This window comes from Carassius auratus, unplaced genomic scaffold, assembly GCF_003368295.1.
Source record: "Carassius auratus strain Wakin unplaced genomic scaffold, ASM336829v1 scaf_tig00216447, whole genome shotgun sequence".
Classification (NCBI taxonomy): Eukaryota; Metazoa; Chordata; class Actinopteri; order Cypriniformes; family Cyprinidae; genus Carassius; species Carassius auratus.
This window is the reverse complement of record NW_020528576.1, coordinates 4,067-24,271: the sequence shown is the minus strand read 5'-3', so window position 1 is coordinate 24,271 and position 20,205 is coordinate 4,067. Positions and strand designations below refer to the sequence as shown.

Sequence of the window (20,205 nt, the reverse complement as noted above, 5' to 3'; positions counted from 1 at the left end):
GTTAAGTTTAGTTCAATTTAAGTATGGCTTAAGCATCCAAATCCACTGTAAAAAAAAAAATAAGGGGTTGAATGAAATGGATTATTGGATGACATTTTACAAGAATGTACTATTTCACTCCTCTACTTCAATTTGTTACAATGTTGCTCTGTGTTTCTCTGTAATAATTATAAATAATTTTTTTCTACACCATGTTTCTGCACCTTTTTTTTCAGTTTAAATAATCCTCTTTTTTCAGGCCACTGTGAATGCACTTATCATTTATGAAAATGCACACATAATTTATGAAACTAACTTTAAAGTAAATTAAGAGAATAAGATCTGTCAATATCTTTCAGAGGTTATGCAAAATGTATTTGCCTTGACTGGACCTGGTATAGGTATAGTCTGTTCGTGATTTGATTTGAGTTGTTATATTTGAGCATTTAGAAAAGATTCAAATAATCCTGTTTTAGCCTGAACAATATTCAAGAGATGACCCTTTTAAAAAAGGAAACGTGTATTTTTTAAGGCATCACAGAAGCAGGTAAAATGAGCGGAGCGTCTTACTGGTTCTCCCGGTGGGCCGCGGGGACCGTCCTTCCCTGTGTTTCCTGGGGGCCCTCTTGCACCGGGTGCTCCAGGAGGGCCTGGAGGTCCAGGTGGCCCAGCTTGTCCTTGATCACCCTGATGGAAACATAGACATGTGATATAGAATAAATTCCTCAAGTAAGTCACAGCAAAACATAAACACAAGAAAAGCAAAAATAACATACTCTTTAAGTTTTTTTTTTTGTTTCATTATCTTTTGTAAATAATGTTATATATTAACATGTATTTACATTTATATATATATATATATATATATATATATATATATATATATATATATATATATATATATATATATATATATATATATATTATATACAATCAAAAGTTTTTTCTTAAATACATGCATGTGTGTATTTATATAAACATAATAAATATACACAGTACACACATATATTATATACACAAAAACATTTATTTTGGATGCAAATAATAATGATTAATCATGGCCAAGAACAAATCTTTGCAAAGTGACATTATTTTAGATACATTTCCTTATCCAAAATATAAAGTCTATTGTTTTGTTGTTGTTTTTCATTATGTGGTAAAATATGACCCAGATATTTTTTCGTGAGATCCACCCTGCATCAGCCTCATTCACTAAAACAGCAAACTTGCATGCAATGCTCTGATCCTTCACACATGAGGTTATTTGATGGTAAATACTTAGACACACAAACAATAATACAAGCAATCACGCAAAAGGACATGGGTTAAAAACGAGGAAGATGAAGATGTAGTAAGGGGAGTGTCTGCACATGCCTTGCACACATGCTACCTTCAGCATACGCCTCTGGAAGCTGGGCTGATCGGCCGAGATATAGCTGTGATCGTAACGAGGAAAGACCATCTGTGCATGTGAGTCGTCAATACAAGGAGACAGGAAAAACAGATGGAAGGGAAAGACAAAGGAGAAACAATAAGAGCACTGAAAACCTCAGACTGAGGGATAGTGAGGGAACAGAGCAAGATCTCAGGGGCCATGAAGGGAGACGGCCGTCCCGGACATGGAGCGGCTTGGAGATGAAGGCAATGGCAGCAGAGAAGAGACAAACCTTAATGAGAATCTGATTACTATGCAGCCCTGCATGAGTGCCATGACCCTGCGAGAGGAACAGGATGAACAGAGGAGCAGAGATACAAAGAGCAGTCATCAAAAAGCACTGACAGGGCATTTCGCTGCCACTGGAATGAAAATATCAAACCCAGCTGAGCACCTTGCAGGATCTCGGTTGATTTACTTTTAGTTCAACATATACCCTACCCTTCTAATGACAGACCTGTATATAACAGTCAGACCAATTATATTTGACTGTTCTGAAATAAAAGAAACAAAACATTTTCACACTACCTTTCAAAGTTTGGGGTCAGTAAAAAAAAAAAAACATATTCACGAAAGATACATTCAATTATCAAAAGCGACATTAATTTATAATGTTACAATAGATTTTAATTTCAAATAAATGCTGTTCTTTGAAACTTTCAATTCAACAAAAAAATTGTATCATGGTTTCCTCATTAAGAAAAAAAAATAATACTATTTCCAACACTAATAATCAGAAATGTTTTTGAGCAGTTGAAAATTCAGCTTTGACACCACGGGAATAAATTAAATTTTAAAATCTATTAAAATAGAAGAATGATTGTGTATTTTTGATTAAATAAATACAGTCAAGAGACTTATTAAACAGGTGCATCTCAGTGAATTAGAATGCCGTGGAAAAGTTCATTTATTTCAGTAATTCAACTCAAATTGTGAAACTTGTGTATTATGCTCAAATTTAACAAAAAACAACCGATTCACTATCTCAACAAATTAGAATACTTCTTAAGACCAATAAAAACAAAAAAACAGCCCAGTTCTTCTTCTCCTTAGCCCAGGTAAGACGCCTCTGACGTTTCAGGAATGGCTCAACAAGAGGAATACGACAACTGTAGCCAAATTCTTGACACGTCTGTGTGTGGTGGCTCTTGATGCCTTGAACTCAGCCTCAGTTCATTACTTGTGAAGTTCACTCAAATTCTTGAACTGATTTTACTTGAGAAAATCCTAATAAGGCTGCGGTTCTCTCGGTTGGTTTTGCGTCTTTATCTTCCACACTTTTTCGTTCCACTCAACTTTCTGTTAACATGCTTGCATACAGCACTCTGTGAACAGCCATCTTCTTTGCAAATGTATGTTTGTGGCTTACCCTCCTTGTGAAGGGTGTCATTGATTGTCTTCTGAACAACTGTCAGATCAGCAGTCTTCCCCATGATTGTGTAGCCTATATATATATATATATATATATTTCTATATATATTTCTATATATATATATATATATATATATATATATATATATATATATATTTTTTTTTTTTTTTTTTATAAAATTAGGGCTGTCATTGGTAACACGTTAATGACTGCAATTAATTTTATAATCCATGAAGTGTTCAAATAATTTAACACAACGCAAAATTACTGAAGCACAATTTCTATTCTAACCCTTTAACCCAATTTTGCTTCTCCGCTTGCAATCAGATAATTTTAAGCTGCTAAACTCCGGGAAAGTTTTCAGTCTATTGATCAAGTAAGCAAATGCATTCAAACCATCCTTCCAAAACAACATTAATTCAGAGACTGCAGAGAAAACAGAGAATTGCGTTTTCAGTGAATTATTCATTCCAGTGTCTTTCGGTTTTAAACACGAGCTCTGTCATATTCTGTGATTGTCTCTGAAGTGTGCAAGCCCTCACACGTCACACGCGCTGTGTAAAGAACAGACTTAACAAATTGTCAACATCTCACCACTGTATAGCCAGATGAGACGCAAACTACTTTTTCTCAACTGGATAACCAGTCTTGCTAGTAATGTTTTGATGGATGAAGACTGTAATCAAGGTTTTCACTTTGGGAATGTGAGTATGGGTCACCATACTTGGCTGTATGTACGTCACTAACACTTTTTTCTTTTTTTTAATACTGAATGGATCCGTGTACTATAGTAGATATATGCAGTCAGTAGACATTTGGTTTAGATTTTTTTCTGTCATCTCCATGTTGTCCTGATCGGTATCACCACTTGATTTCTCTAAAATGTAAAAAAAAGCTCTTTGCTTTTGCACTGTACACATCCTATGAAATTCAGATTTTTTTATTTCATATGTGATTATACGGGCCCCTTATATCATTTAGTTCTTTGATGTCCTTTTGGAGTTTCTAAGTGTCTTCTTTGGAAAAAGCATCTAAATTTATCTTGAAAAAAGGTAATTCGATAAAAAATTGTAATCGATTCACAGCCGTAATAATAATATAATATAATATAATATAATATAATATAATATAATATAATATAATATAATATAATATAATATAATAATATAATATAATATAATAATTAAAAGATTATGAATGAACTCCCATTTCTTCTCATTGGATATGACTGGATCGGTTATTCAAACTCTATGCTATGTCATGAAAATTAAAAACAATGCTCGCAATTTTGACTTGCCCTGAACACATCAAAAGGGCAATGTCTTTGGACTGTCTGAATACAACTGTGATTCAAATACAAAATGAGCAAATAACGTAAAATTGTTGGTTTTGCCACCCTGAAATAACACTGAACAAAAACCATGGCTTTATTTTTGTCGTCTTAAATCACACTGGTCTGGTCAATGTATTTATGTTTGCTTGTCTCTGTAAACCACAGTCTGAGGACTGGATTGTGCTGACAGCAGTAACAGAGAGCAGCTTGAGATGCACAGAGAAATGTCACATGTCTGCCGCAAGAGATTTTATATAAGTCTGTGCCCTCCAGGTGAGGATGGACGTCTCTTTTTTCTCTCCTTAAAAAGACTGGGAGAATGGAAAGTGACAAAAATGAAAAAGCGAAAGGATTATTTTAAAGCTTTTCACTGTCATTTTAAATCATGTTGCAGGAAATCTAAGAAAGAAAGTTAGAGCCTTGCAAATAAGAAAGAGAAATGAAGAAGAAACAGAGAGAAAGTGGGAGTGACAGAATGTTGATGCCAGCGTGAGCATGAGGGTTGAGTTAGCAGGGATGTGGTGACCCGAGGGATCCTTGAGGTTTCCCACACTGCTGCTTTACTCAGCAATACACACACGCTCAACTAACTAAGCTTCCCATAGACTTCTATTGTTCTAACGCTATCTAAATTACGCTAATTATATTTACTGCAGACTAACCTCAATCCTAAAATAAAACTTGTGGCATTTTTAGAAGAGAATAAAGACATTATTTACTCTGTATTTTTCCTTTTTTAGTGCTTCCCCACAGGGAGGTTTGTTAAGATTTAGTTATGGCCTCGAGACATTTTTCATTGTTTTTATGCTCAGAAACATGCGATCTCTTACATATACACAGATTCACACACAGCATACACTTTAGTGAATCAGAATAGATTCAAATCAGAACTGCCGTGTTTATATATATATATATATATATATATATATATATATATATATATATATATATATATATATACTGTATATATATACTGTACATATATATATATATATATATATATATACACAAGTTTACATTTTTATACTGAATTGCAACAATTATATTGCAAAATAATAAATAGAAATAAACAGAAATGTATAATAGGGGTACATCAAATTGCTTAATTTAAATAAATACTTATTTTACAGTGTATTCAAAATTATTTGAAAAGTAAACATTTAAATTATCCATTGACACAGATGATGGCAAATTTCACATTAGGCTAAATAAATACTTCACCGTTTATTGCTGATCATTTCAAAATAGCCAAATATTAACTTATAATGATTGGGGCGGGGCTACTGGCACATGTGGGCATTGTCACTCTAAAGAAATTACCCAACTTAATAAAAAAAATTTGATTAATTTTTTTTTCTTCTCATGTCTACTTTAGTTGCCCATCTCGTTTATCTGGACATCAGTGTCTTGCCATGTTTTTAAATGTGTGTTCGAAAAATAATAAAGAAAGATCAAGACAATATGAGCAAGAGAGAATATTGAATCTATTAAATGAAACACACACAGTTCAGCCCTTCATTTCTGATTTATGATGTACCATCTATCTTCACAAATGTCAGGTATCGCCCTCATTACTCTGAGGCAAATGTGACATTCTGTTCCTCTGATGGTAAGGGAAAATATGAATAATGTCTATACATTTATAAGTGACAGAAATATGTATGTACTGACCCTTGGCCCAGTATCTCCTTGATCACCCTACAACACAAACAGACAAGAAATTCAATTAGCAACACATGTGAACTTAAATACTAGATGTTTTGATATTCTAAAGAAGAGGATTTGCATGGTTTTTGACTGATTGCTAAGGTGTCTATGTGATTATTTATGTTGCTGCAATTTGTCCGTCCACACCAAAGGTGAAAAAAGTATTGGAAATAAGATGAAATCTCACTGACAAACACTGCTTTTGATTTACATGTAACAGCTTTCTGACCCACTAACAAAATGAGTTCATTTAATCAGCCTCAGTCATAATTTGACCTGGTTTACTATTTACTATCTATTTAAAGTACCATAACAAGAAACATACAAATAAAATAAGGGCAGAGAATGTGCATAACGGTTTACTCATCACTATAAATGAGGAACACTGATCTGGGAGAAAAAGCATCCTGATGCTCCATGTTTTAGTTTTGTTGTGCATATATTATTTTTCACTGCAATCAGAAAAAAAAAGACTTCAAGAAGGTCTTCATTTAACACAGGTTTCTCGTTTCTCAAATTCGATGCCTGACACGGTTTACATCCCGTCCAAAACATGTGTTTGAAGAGAAAAGCCAATGCAAATGAAATTTGTGCGTTGTTTTAGAAATCAGAAAACATCTGCTTGATGAGAAACTGAGATCGGAAGCAGAACGAAACATCCTGTTTGTGCATGTGTGCTGTACAATATTGACCAAAAAAAAAATGGTATACCTTATCTCCTTTTGGTCCTGGCAGCCCCTGGAAATAAAAGAGTTGGGTGTAATGATTAGACAGACTGTCCAACATGAAAAATTGATATGACAAAAGTCTATAGGAAAATAGCTTAGCATAGTTAAAAAAAATACCATGTGAACCATAAGTCATTCACTAAGAGTCTTTAGTGTCTCAATGTCCTCTTTTTCAAAGTCATCTATTTCCCCAAATAAAAGTACAGGCAGCTCCTCACATCTGCAGTAGATATAGCTGTAATCTTTGATCTTAAAAGTCATTTGCAAATAACATGATCAAAAGTCTGGGAATACGATGAACGTACAACTGACTGAAACTAAGAAGATGGTTTGAGTGAATGTGAGTGGAAATGACAGGGAAGAGAGTCAATGGCAACATCCACACCACAAGACATGTGCCAAATTCACATTTTCTGCTCAAATCTTTCATTTTTATGAGCTTGTTCACATGACCTTCTTACTGTGACCCATATCAGACAATGGTCTGCACTGACAAGGCTTCAAAACTGATCTACATGTGTAAAACACATTGCTTTGGAAAAAATATATATATAATAAAAATAGAGCCAATGCTAGGGAAGGTGATGCAAAAAAAAAATATTGGTTATATTGGTTTCCTATTTTAATATACTATGTATTTCTGTGATGCAGCACAGTCTTCAGTGTCACATGATCCTTCAGAAATCATTATAATATGCTGATTTATTGTCAGTGTTGTTTTGTTGTGCTGCTTAATATTTTTCGGAACCTGTGATACTTTTTTAACATACTTTATTCAAAATATAAATATTTTTTAGTCTTTTATCAATTAAACACATCCTTGCTCTATTAATTTCTTTAAAAAAAAAAAGAAGAAAGAAAGAAAAAATTGACTGACCCCAAATGTTTGAATAGTAGTGTATATTGTAACACAACATTTCTATTTTGAATAAACGCTGTTCTTTTTAACTTTTTTATTTATCAAAGAATCCTGAAAAAATATCACAGGTCCCAAAAATATTAAGCAGCACATCTGTTATATTAAATATAAAAATATTAGATATATTAGATTTCTGAAGGATTACGTGACACTGAAGACTGGAGCAAAGATAATAAAAAATTCACAGGATAAATTACATTTTGGAATAAAAGGGAATAGATCATGGTTATTTTAAATTGCAATAATATTTGACAAAGTTACACTTTTTTTCTGTATTTTTGATCAAATAGATCAAACAGTCTTGATGAGCATAAGAAAACTTTTTTTTTAAAAATCATTCAAAATCTTACTGGTCTTACTTATTTTCTCAAAAACCTCAAATAAATAAATAGCTTTATCTAATTAATTTGTGTTTGTTTGGGTGGAATAAAATTTAAAATGTTAAATTGCTGTAATTACCGTTAACACTGAAGTCACATTGTAGAAACACAATTTTCAGCTTGAATGAGACCTACAGAGTATGACCACGTCTGACTTTCTTTCATGCGAGTCAAAACAAAACAACTGTCTTTCACAGGAAGCCACAGATGAATGGCATTTTGAGGTGGTCTGCTTTCCAGAAGAAGTGGTTTACGTTACATTGGACAAATGGGCTTTCCTTTGGCAGCGCTAAAGAGCGCGACAGGGTTCATAGACGACCGCCTGCAGCTCAAGCTAACAATGATGAATTCTCTCCTTTTGGTGTGTAATCCATTACGTCCATCTCATTTGCGGATAGACATACAAGGTAAAAGACACTTTGTGGTGTAGGACACCCAATCTGAGGTGATAAATGGCTTGAAAATTTAAATAGAGTTTATTCCCCCCTTTAAACCATAATTCCTTATGCACACAGTATGAATGAACGACTTGCAAATGTGTGTACGGGTTTGTAACTTCCATAAACCACTGAATGAAGCAGTTAATAAGCAGCACTTATTTATTTATAATATAAGATGATAACCTTCATGGCACAGTAGAGATTTGAAATTGTATTTACCTGGCTTCCTTTAGGTCCAGGAATACCCTGCAAATAAACAAAACAATTATTATATTTAGATTCAAAAAGAGCTTAGCAACGCCAAGTCTCTATGATATTGTGGTTTCTAATCATGATTCAGGTCCCTCTTTCTTTTTCTTCTTTTTCAACCATTCAAAAATCATAACTCTGATTGCTTATAAAAGTCAAACAGCAGAGGTATCATTTAAATTTGCTATATTTTATATTTGCAATAGATTTGCATACTTTGTCAATGGGGTGGTATAAGGTACAAAAGCTAAAAGGCACATCTTTTTACTTTATTTATCACTAAATGGTACATATTAGTACCTAAAATGTACATAATAACAACTTTTGAAAGGAAACATCATCACTGACAGTTTTGTACCATTTTTTTTCTGAGAGTGTAATGGTTAGTGTTTATAAGCAATAAAAAAATGGTCAAAATAAGCTTATGTAATCAAATGAAAGAAGCATCGACTTCTTCCAAAGTGACTTAAACCATTTGAAAGCCAAATGTCAATCACATACTATCTTGGAAAGCCAGATTAAGTAATTAAATGTCCAGTAATGTGAGAATCCAGAACCTGTTTTCCACACACACACACACACACACACACACACACACACACACACATATCTTTAAAGCTTAGGAATACTCACAGGTTTGCCATCCAGACCGAGTGGACCCTGAACAGTGGAAAAAGAGAAAAAACAGATGATTAAACTCCAGGAGTCCACCAGACAGCCAGTCAGAAACAGGGAAAGTGCAGATAGACTCTGAAAGGACGTGTGAGGGGTAAATCAAAAGATGAAGATCAGAAGAGAAGAGAAAAACAGAAAGAAATGAAAATGATCATGTTGGGCCATGTTGTCTTTCTTCTGTTCTTAGGAATAGTACTATAGTCCAGTTTAATTTTACTTATAACCTAAATCTTGTTATTGAAACCAATACCACCAGTGAGCACAAATGCTAAATTCAAGATTAGTATTGTCATATTAATCAAGTATGATTCACGCACCAACAGTTTTCATAAAAACAGACTTTAATCCTTTCAAAAGATTCAAAAGAATAGTCAATGTCTAGAAAAATAGTTGGGCATGTCTAGCCTGGGCTTCTTCATGTGTTTTGTTGCATTATACATATGGCTAGAAATAAAACAACCTAATTGATAACTCATTTCAATATTTAACAAATATAATTCAACACAAATTGATCATGTTTTAAAATCAGTTTTAGTCAGACCAGGTAATTAAAGGCTGTGCAGATGTGCCACATTGGCAGTATAAAATAGCTTTTATTACTTTTATTTTATAGAAAACTTTGTGAGACTGTAGGACTGTAACGGGAGCAATCCAGTATGGACACTCATCTATGCAGTCATGCAAAAGGTGACCTTACAGGATTTATTTTTGTTCAGAACGCGTGATGTCAAAGGTGAAAATCCTGATTTAAAAGTGTCATGAAGCACCGAGACTTGTTCTAAAAGTAGCAGTGCCAGATAAATCACATACTTTTGAATGAAGTGTGGGAGGTCATCAAAATGCCAGAGACCTTTGAACTTTAAAACATATATCGCTACAATTTCAGGCCCTTTTTTGTGGTTGTCCCAAAAGTTAGTTGGACCCTTGTAACAATACCACATCAAAAATGCACCATCAGTTTATTTCCAGCTATTTGTTTGTGTGTGTTCAGGTAGAAAAGAGGAAACATGTTATCCCAAAACAATAAAAAAATAAAAAAAATTTGGAAACAGAGAGAGGTACATAAGCATCCGTTACAACCTGTGTGTTGGTCACCCAGACTTGTCTAAATGAATGCATTAAAAAAAAAAAAAAAAAAACAATCCTCATAAAAAGTGTAAATGTTCTGTGTAAATATGAAAATTGTGAGTGAAATTCCTTTAAAGTAAAGCCTACAAAAAATGTCAAAGTTTGTATTTTAAACTTGCTTTGATCAGAAACTGTATTGTACTTCCTCTATGTCATTCTTTGAGAACACAATATGAATTTGCAGGTCAGAGTTCACCAAATGAAAAATTGGTGCCCATGTGTTTGCGTGCGTACGAAGTGAACACAGGGTCTATTGTGACAGGCCCTTCAAACTTTAATGAAGTACCTGGACCCAAAAGTAAGGGAACATCCTGGGCTAAAATAACGAACACTAAAGCTTCTGCCTTTGAATAAACAGACAAAAGATGTACGAGTCCATTGTGGACAATAAACAATCCCTGTTCTTAAGCGTTCCCAGAGGTATGTTAAGGACAGGACGTTTGTTTTGAGGACGTGCTACAAGCTCTAATCATACATCTGGGAGCGTTTACATGGCTTGCTCTCTGCAGAGCCTCCTCATGCTGAGCAGACACCATGTGCACAGGTCAATGCCAGCGGACTTCCTGCAAGAGAAATGAATGAATCAGCGAAGACATTTAACTCTGATTTATGAGCATAGTACTCAGGGTCTGAGACCCTTTAAGTTCATCATTGTGAGGAGGAGGTCGGTCTTCTCACTGGTCACTGTTGCTGGGTCTCAATCTGTTGACCCTCAGGGCCGAAGACTTGCATTTGTAATTGAGTTATCCATCCAAATTATTGGGGATTAAAGGTTTTCATCCTCAAAAATCCCAGAAACGTGACCAAAAAACAAGCCACTGTTTACTTTTTTCACAGACAAGCATCACTCACATTATGATCCAAGAATGTATCCTTCAAATTTTGTTATTTGTCTTGAACCTGAAGGTCCATATGGATGCCACACATGAACTAAGACAACTCAATTTATGACCCCCTGAAGAGTGAAGGTAGTGACCGTGAAAAAATCAAATCCATTCGTTATTCCCAAACTGGCTTTTCATTCCTCTCCTGCAACATACTGATTGGCCAAAGTACAAAACCTCCAAGAAAAAACCTCTACTAAAACAATTAAATGAAGATGAATCCTGGCTATCTTATTTTGTTGTGTGCACTGCTGAATTCCGAGGAGGAACAGCAGGAAAGCATTCCAAAGTAGCACAGATTTACCACATATATTTAACCACAAAGTGCAAAGGAGTGAGAAAGAGGATTCGAATTACCAGTAAAGCCTCAAGAAAATGAAATAATGACTTTTTAGTCTGTTGCCCTTTGCCAGCATTAAAGTTTTTCAACTTTGCCATAAATCATAAATTCATCACAGGGTAATCGAAACGCTTTGAGTTCAGGCCTACAAAAGCATTCCTGCAAAAATTGGACTTCGTGGTGGGCTCAATGGTGCTTCGCGGGAAATCTGGAGGGATTGTATCAATAGGCCCTTGGAGTCAAATTAAGACTTAAATGTTTTAATTAAAAGAATCTTTCACAGGTTTTGACTGCCTTCACCTAATTAAGAGATTGTGTTTGGGTTGGACGGTGTAGAAATGACCCATCTTTGTTGCCAACCTCTCGTTTTAAGCCTTTAAATGCACTGCAACATTTCCAGTAAAAATATCTAAACATGATTTACTTGAAGAATATTGCACAAGACACTAAGAATTGTTTTTTAGAGAACATATATCAAATGAAATTTTAATTTAAGATTTTTCGTGTCCCACTTGCAAATTGCAGCAATAAAATGAAGCATAAACCTCAGAAACCTAAATTTTAAATAAACAAGACAAAAATACTGAAGACAGCATGAAATCACAATTCACCCTTGTCTATTTTGTAAGCGCATGTAACTGATCTTATCGTGAATGATTTATCTATGTGCATGTTTCATTTTTATATATATTTTTATACATTTTATCATTTTAATGAATCCTGATATATTCAAGGATTACACAAATCGCATAAAATTAGATATTAAATGGATTATGAATTCATCTATTTTTTTGACTGAGAAAAACGTGATTAGGTCAATCATTTGGGGAAATGAAGTGGACAGCGAATAGAGATGCATACAGTGTTGTTGTTCAGGTTTCATTTTTCTGCATGAAAGAAACCCAAGAAGCACAATCTCATCCCCGTGTGGCTCTGCAAGGAGAGACGAGCCCTCATCTGGATCCAATGTCTATGAAGTCTCCACGTCTCTCTGTTCTACTTTCTTCTCTGAAGGGAATATCATTTATTCGACTCTTTATACTTCAAGTACATGGAAATACTTTGAGATATGTGACATTCATTTCTCTCCCGCCGGACCGCCAAGAAAGATGTTCCTGGATTTCAAAAAAGAAACACTACCATGCCAATATTCATGACATATTTTGGCCCCAATGTTCGGTAACAAGAATTGGTATACTAGACATTTTTAGATAAAATAGATTTGTACATTTTCTGAAGAAAATAAAAGTTCTGTGTGCACACATACAACTGTCGTCTTTATCAGTGGGATGACATAACACACCTTTTTTAGTTGTTGACCTTTTCAAAAACATTTGTAGTACATTGTTGTTCTGTAAATTGCCTAAAATGTCAACGTTTTGGCTTTGTTATGTTATTGATGTGCTTTTTACAGTCCTCATACTTTATATGTATTTGATTGCTTTCACGACTGGTCGATTATATATATTGGTCAGACTACTTTTCAATCACTACCTTCAGCAAGTATGAAAACAACAGGAAATCAAAGCCTAAACCAGGACATTTTGTGCAGTTTAGTAATCCTGGCCACGACACGTTCGGAAAAAAGAGTCACCCATCCATCATATGCACAAATCCAAAGGGATCATTTATAAAAGAACCTGAACGACAGTCTCGTGAGAGCCGTTCTCAGCAGCGTCTGCATGTAATACAGTCTGTTTACGATACTGCTAATCAAATCACAGCCTCAAATGAGCACCGGCAACATGTGGGCACCACCTGAGCTTATAAGAACAATGTCGAAGCTTCTACACACACGTTGTGTCCACATATGTGAGTAACATTAACCCAGCGCACTTACAGAACAGATTTAACCTGGATCTACCTGGATTCCATCAAATGTATATGCGTACACTTCCTGTTTAGCTCCTGTTGCTCATCAGCTAAACTCCTCTGGGCTTGTGTAACAGTGTAAATGATATTTACTTGAAATCATCTGCTTTTAGTCATTAATAATCCCCACTATATGACGTAAGTTAACACAAACTGTCTGTCAAACCAGTTTACAGGATAAGAACCATCACGTTGTGAGGGAGTAAAGGGGGTTGTTTAAAAGATGGCTATTGCTGGTGAATGGAGAGAAATCACTAGCGTATGTTTCACAGTTGCTGGCCCGAAAGCATTTTGAGATTGCGTTGTAAACCGTAAAAGGATGTGGATTTGGGGCGAGTTCACACACGCACCTGTCGCTCTGTACCAGATGCTACAGAGGCTTGGCAGATGCTAATGGACATGCTCCAGTTTAGGAAATCCGATCCACTCACATATAGTGAGCTATTCTACTATTGAGCCCAATGAGCTTCAGCTGTATTCCAAACAAATGCCAGCACACCCCAAGGTTTTTCATTTTTTAATGTCTAAATCCTTTACTCTAAGTTAAATGTAATGTTACATTTAATTTGTTTGTGAATGTTGCATTCCTATTATTGTAATAAATAATGATGATAATAATAATAATTATAACCTTTGGTAAAGAAATTCCCAGCTTACATTACACACATATAACACACACACACACACACACACACACACACACACACACACACACACACATATATATATATATATATATATATATATAATATATATATATATATATATATATATATATATATATATATATATATATATATATATATATATATATATACACACAGTATATATATTTAAATATATCTATATCTTCATCTATTTATCTTATTATTCCCATAAATATATAAATAAAATATAATGTAAATATGTATTTTTACAACATGATTTTCATTACTTTATTATACTATTTTACTAGGAGTGAATATATTTCATTATGCAGATATTGCATTTCAATAAAAATAAAATAAAAAAAGTCAATTTATTAACTGATTTAATTGTGTCTGAGATATATTTTTATTACTTTATCACAGTAATTAGAATTTGATTTTTCCCTGTATAATTTAGTTTTGCATGTATACATATACACATATAATAAACCAAACAAAATCTTTAGGGTGAAATATGACCCAGACCTTTCTTTGTTTCAGTGTGTGACAGTGTGTGTAGCATGTACACACACACACACACACACACCTGTCTATAATTAGCCACAGACTTTTCCCGGCAAACACACAAATCTGGGAAAACCATGAGTGTACCTCTGATACTAATTTGCTGGGCATGACTGACCCAGCCTGGCACAGACCGTTATCTAGAGGCTGATCTCACAGCAGATACGCCACAGCATATCAGCACAAACATCACTCTGATTTACTGCAACGATACCAGAGATAATGGGTACAGAGACAGGAAGTGGTAATGTAATAAATAAAGCTGCAGTATAATTGGCTAAAGAGCACAGTAAGGCTTACTCAGAGCTCCTAGACAAATATACACTTAATGAACTCACAGTTCACGCCGCGAGGTGAGTAAGGCCTGTTAACTAAACATCTCTTGATATTTGGTGCCAAACCAAGGGGTCCACAATTAAGATCTAGACAAAACAAGGTACAAAGCCTCATTCGATTTGCGACTAACCACAATCTGACCCCAGGTTCACCTTGACGTGTTCCAGATCAGCCTGCTGCTTATCATTCTGCTGTTCCACTGAGAGCCACTAGAGGCCCCCAGACCACTTCTCCACTAGATCACACAATCAAAACAATGATCCAATTCAGATGGAAATCTGGACCCCAAGAATTGATCTCATGTTTGTATCTACATAAACAGAGATACTTAAAAATATATAAACTGACTATTGATTGTTTGACTTGGGGTTGTTTCATAAGTGATTCAATTATGACTTACAGTTTACCAAGCAAATATCTTTTTATTTGAACACAAACAAAATACTCTAGTCAAAGCCCAGTTTTCAGAAAACAATCATCAGATGTGCTGTACTTGAACAGATCAGAGTAGCTCTGCCCGTATGTCACAGTTCAAATGTTGTTTCTAAGCTCGATTCATTTCTAAACGCCTGACTGCCTTCCCAGTACTTTCCATTTCAAGGTTCAAGAAACCAGGAAATTATAAACTAAGAGTCCTAAGTGTCTCTGGCCTGCTGTCCCGCACCCACGTTTAGCCAAAGGGATGAATCTACAGCGTTTTCAACAGAGAAACACCATTACCAGTGTAATTGAGCCCAGGAGCGCTTTCACTCTTTCCAGGAAACTCAGCATCATTATCGGCCATGTTGCAGAAATACCAGCGAAAGGGTTCATTCTTCATCAGAGATGAAGGTGTCGATGATGAAGAGAGCAGGAGAACAGTTTGAAGCGTTTTATTCCAGGCTTTAGACACTATTCCTAACAGACCTTTCACTGCATAAGCTGTGTAATTCATTTTCCTTTAAAAAAAAGATATATTGTATGACCCAGCTAACAAAATGGTGTGCTATTGTTTCCGTTAAGTTTCGAAATTGTTATTTTGGAATGTTCGCTGAACGTCCAAAGCATTTTTAATTGTTATGTGAATGTTAGAAAACACTTTTTGAGGGAACATTCAATTTCATCATTTTGCAAACATTATATGAAACTATCTTAAACTATCTTAAACTATACTTTTGAATGTTATGCAAACCATCTAAAACATTTAACTTTTATTAAAAGCTATTTAATTGTTTAAAACCAGAAGAACGTCCAACTAAATTGTTTCAGAAAACTTCACAAAATTTTCCATGAATGATTTTGTACAATGTATATTGTATTAATTAATGAATCTGTTACTGGGGAGCCGCACAGGTATTTAGTAAGACAGGAAAGAAAACACTGAGATCAACAATAAATCAAAAGGAAGTGATAGAAGCAATTAGAAAAAGATGGAGATTAAAACCCAAGAAAGAAACTAGATAATTTAAAGGACATTTACCGGGTAACCGTCTCGCCCAGGTTTGCCCTGTGCAAAGAAAAATTAGATATAATAAATAAATATAGACCTACAGTAGATTCAAAAAGATAAATCTCAAGGTAATAAACTTCAAGTGTTTTAGGGTTTCTTTACATTGCAATAGTCCCTCAAAGTAAATAAACTGGTGGACCTCTGCTCTACAGAAGACTAGAAACTAAACGTGAATTAACTGTTAAAATGTCGAAAGCTGTCACATAATATGACATCTGCAAGCATTAAACAGATCAATGAAATCTATGGATTAGAAGCCAATTGCACAAGTGTTGACGGCGTGGTTTAACCTAAATCTAAAGCAGGTGACAGACAGTCTGCAACCTGTTCTTACACTGTGTTACACCTTTTGTTGGATACCAGAACTTTAATGCTGGTTTTGAATATTCTAGAACTTTAACATCAGAAGCACCAGATCTTCTAAAGCATCCAGCTGCTCTGAAGCGAATATCCAGAACTTTATTCTTTAAGCTTTATTCTGGAATATCAGAAGAATGCTAATTCTAGAAAGCAAATTTTTGATTTGAAGGTTCTAGAAATGTAAGAATAAGTCAGACAAACTTGGAGCAAATATTCAGAATGCATGAAAGATTCCAGAACTTGAAGGCCATTTCTCAGGTTTTATGACTCACCCTTCAAACGTTTTGTCAGCCTTACCACAATACAGAGCCCATATCTGCCTAATGTCATTATTTTGAAGTGTGAGGACAGGGTACTTACTGGGGGTCCTGAAAAATAAAAGAACAACAAAAAACAGACCTTTAAAACAATTCAAATGTCTTTTAAGTTTCAGTTGATAACACAAAATCACACTTCCACTCTTTTACAAAAAGGTAACCTCTAAACCTTTTTTTTTTTAATGTTCTTCGGTTTTCTGAAATGTTCATCAGGTAGTTGTTATGACCCTCAGAGGAGACAAAGGAGTTTTAAAGATGTGTTGAGGTTTTATGAGGCAGAAAGTTGTTGGCGTATTGGTGTATTTACACACGTCTAGACGCTGGCAGACTCTTTAAGAGTTTAAAAGATAACATTCACTCAGCACAGTCAAGCTCTGAGCATTGTGAACGACACGGCTTCACCATTTGGAAAGCATTTAGGAGTAGGATGTTGAAAGAGAAAAATAACGAGAGTGTGTTTCACGGTTTAATTGAGCACATCAGTATTGTTTAGCAAAAAGACTAATCTTTTAATTGACGAGGGTTCTAATGAAACGAGCGCTTTTAATGATTGAACTATCATGGATGTATAAGACCAGCCTAATGTTTGCGCTAATTAGACTGCTAAATATCTTCCAGCTTTCCAACCATATTTTCTCCTTCATCCTAGAGAAACAAACAGACTGTTGTGCAACTAAGAACCTCTTCCTCCATCCACCTCCACACTCGACTCGTCCCGTCGCTTTACGGCCCAAACGACAACAAGCAGACGCAGCTAAACAGAACCACATCTAGCAGACTTAGTGACAAAACGACCCACTATCTCTCTGTAAATAAAGTGCTCTGCCAACGTTTGAAGTTCCTCTCCCAGGGCAGCGGGGCTGGAACAAGTTTGAAAAACAGATGTAAAGAATTGCCATTGTGTGGGAACGCCGCAAACCCAGATTTAAACGGATATGGTCAGAAGGTGAATATAGGATCTGCTTTACAAACTGTAAACATTATCCAAAGATAATCCTATGGCGTAATGTTGAGACATCATCTGGACACCTACTTAAGATTCCCAAGCTTTACTGATGGCTTCCTCTGCAAGTGATGCGATACTGAATCATTCTATTCATTAAAACCTCTCTCAGTCTGTGCCCTTGAGAGCCACATGTGTGTCTACAACACAGCTCACTTAGAAATACATCAGCAGATTTATTTGTATCAGTCTCGAGTTTAATACCTCTGAATCATCTGAGGGTCTAGGTGACTCAAAACCACAGCCATTGAGGACTTCCTCTCAGTCACATCTAATGATTATGAATTAGGGACTCTAGTAACAATGTTTATAGAAAAGTGCTAGCCATCAAGCATGAGGAACATTAATTGAGAGATCACACTCACCAGGGTCGCCTCTTCTGCCCATCCGTCCACGTTTCCCAGGAGGACCTGAAGTCAAAAAAGAAGTGAAAAGACTTCATAAATATTTTACATAAAACAGTTTTTGCATTTGACTTCCATTTATGAGTCATTAATGAGATTTCTGAACATACGGATTCACTAAAATGATTTTCCCTAGAATCCTGAGTGAATGCAGAGCTGAAGTTGTTATGAACTTTCAAATGTACGTCAGTTCCACAAAGAAATGTCTGGGTTACATTAGACAGCACAATCAAATCAAAACATTTATTGTACATTTTAGTAGATTTTAATTTGATACTATTTTCAAAACAATAAAAAAATCTCATTAGAATAATGCAGCAATAGCGAAATTTAGTTTTGGTTAAAATGATCTTGTATTTTGGTTTTTATGTCTATTTTATTATTTCCAGATCAATGACAATTGGTAGACCCCCTGTTAAAGTCTCCTGCTGTAATGTTAAAAAAAGCCTGATTCTCATTAAATGTAACATAGTAATGAAAATCATCTTACCGAGACAAAAATATTTTTTATATAAATGATAAAAACTGCATTAATTAAATTGAGTACAACAAATGCTATGAAGTAGAATTGTACTCCACAGTTTAAATAATATATATTTTTTTGGTTTACAGTAATGGGAATGAGATTGTTGTCTGCAAACAACGTACTGACAATAGAAGAAGGGAGTTTAAATTTGCTTAATTTTCATTAAAGTGGTCATGAACTGAGAAGCATTTACTTTGCCTTTTTCTAATCCTAACGCTAGACGTAGTTTAACGTGGTTACAAACAATGCACAATTCAACGCAGTATTTTTCAAGAAGATTGAAACTAAAAGACTACGCTCTGCTCACTATATTGGATCCAAATGTCACAACACAAGTGCGAGTAACTGTTTTCATAGTCACTATTTCTTCGTCTCTTCTTATAGATTGTATGATATGTATCGAGTTATTTATGCATTTTTGACCTATATCACAGCAGTGTACACTGTGTTTGAATGTAAGCTCTAACACACACAACTCGTAGCCAGTCGTTTCAGTGGGCGTTTACTTCTGGGTGAACAATCTGCCATGCCTGATGAGAGGGGTCAAAACAGGACAGTAAATAGCTTATTACTTTTATGTTTTTTGATGCAAAAATCTTGATAACATTATAAGTGAACCTCAGAGAACAGTACAAAATAAAAACAGAGGCCGTTCATGACCCCTTTAAAAAATAAATAATACAGTTATTTTCTAAAAATATAACTATTTTCTTTATGCTGTAACAGTTTTTATGAGATTCACACTAACAGAAGTCCCATATGATCCAAATTTACGCAGTAACTTGACCAAGGCAGTAGAAAGGTGCAAAAACAGCACTGCAATGTGTGATGCAGAAACCAGGAAAATTTCAGATGAAATGATGGAAACAGTCTGGATTAGGTGAAAATCCATTGTTCACAGACAAATGCAGATGAAGTGTGCATATCTGTGCACCTTGCATTACTTCCTGTTCGTGTATATGAAAGTCAGAACAAAGCGACGAAGGGGATTCCTCCCAGACGGTAGCCAGGCCCCCTCCTCTTTGTTCCTCTGGTTAACCGATTAACCCCACCTTCTCTCTGTCCCCTGGGCACTAAATCATTTCCATCAACCTCTTTCCCTCCTCTCTTCTTAAGGT

General features: G+C 35.0%; 1 protein-coding gene across 4 annotated transcripts; it reads right to left on the bottom strand.

Moving 5' to 3' along the window:
• Positions 1 to 291: 291 nt before the first annotated feature.
• On the bottom strand, positions 292 to 18,567 carry LOC113098240 (collagen alpha-1(XXIII) chain-like). Of its 4 annotated transcripts, none has more exons than XM_026263246.1 (9): positions 18,523 to 18,567; positions 17,198 to 17,205; positions 16,448 to 16,474; positions 9,176 to 9,202; positions 8,513 to 8,539; positions 6,538 to 6,564; positions 5,791 to 5,817; positions 1,647 to 1,694; positions 292 to 666 (listed from the first exon to the last, which is right to left on the bottom strand). In XM_026263246.1, exons 1-9 carry the CDS (start codon positions 18,542 to 18,544, stop codon positions 484 to 486), a joined length of 396 nt encoding a protein of 131 aa, XP_026119031.1. In that variant the 5' UTR covers positions 18,545 to 18,567; the 3' UTR covers positions 292 to 483. The 4 variants fall into 4 exon arrangements, with proteins under 4 accessions (XP_026119031.1, XP_026119034.1, XP_026119033.1 ...); XM_026263245.1 differs by lacking the exon at positions 1,647 to 1,694 and adding an exon at positions 1,370 to 1,441 and having other exon boundaries at positions 317 to 666; XM_026263249.1 differs by lacking the exon at positions 1,647 to 1,694 and having other exon boundaries at positions 306 to 666.
• Between the last annotated feature and the right edge of the window lie 1,638 nt (positions 18,568 to 20,205).

Bases quoted from the DNA above. Each gene is read 5' to 3' on its own strand.
- LOC113098240 (XM_026263245.1), bottom strand. From the start codon at position 18,544: ATGGGCAGAAGAGGCGACCCTG. The intron at 6,565-8,512 runs GTAAATACAATT...TTTTATTTCCAG, and splicing joins CTGGACCTAAAGGAAGCCAG to GGGCTGCCAGGACCAAAAGG. The intron at 667-1,369 runs GTAGCATGTGTG...TGTTTCCATCAG, and splicing joins TCCAGAGGCGTATGCTGAAG to GGTGATCAAGGACAAGCTGG.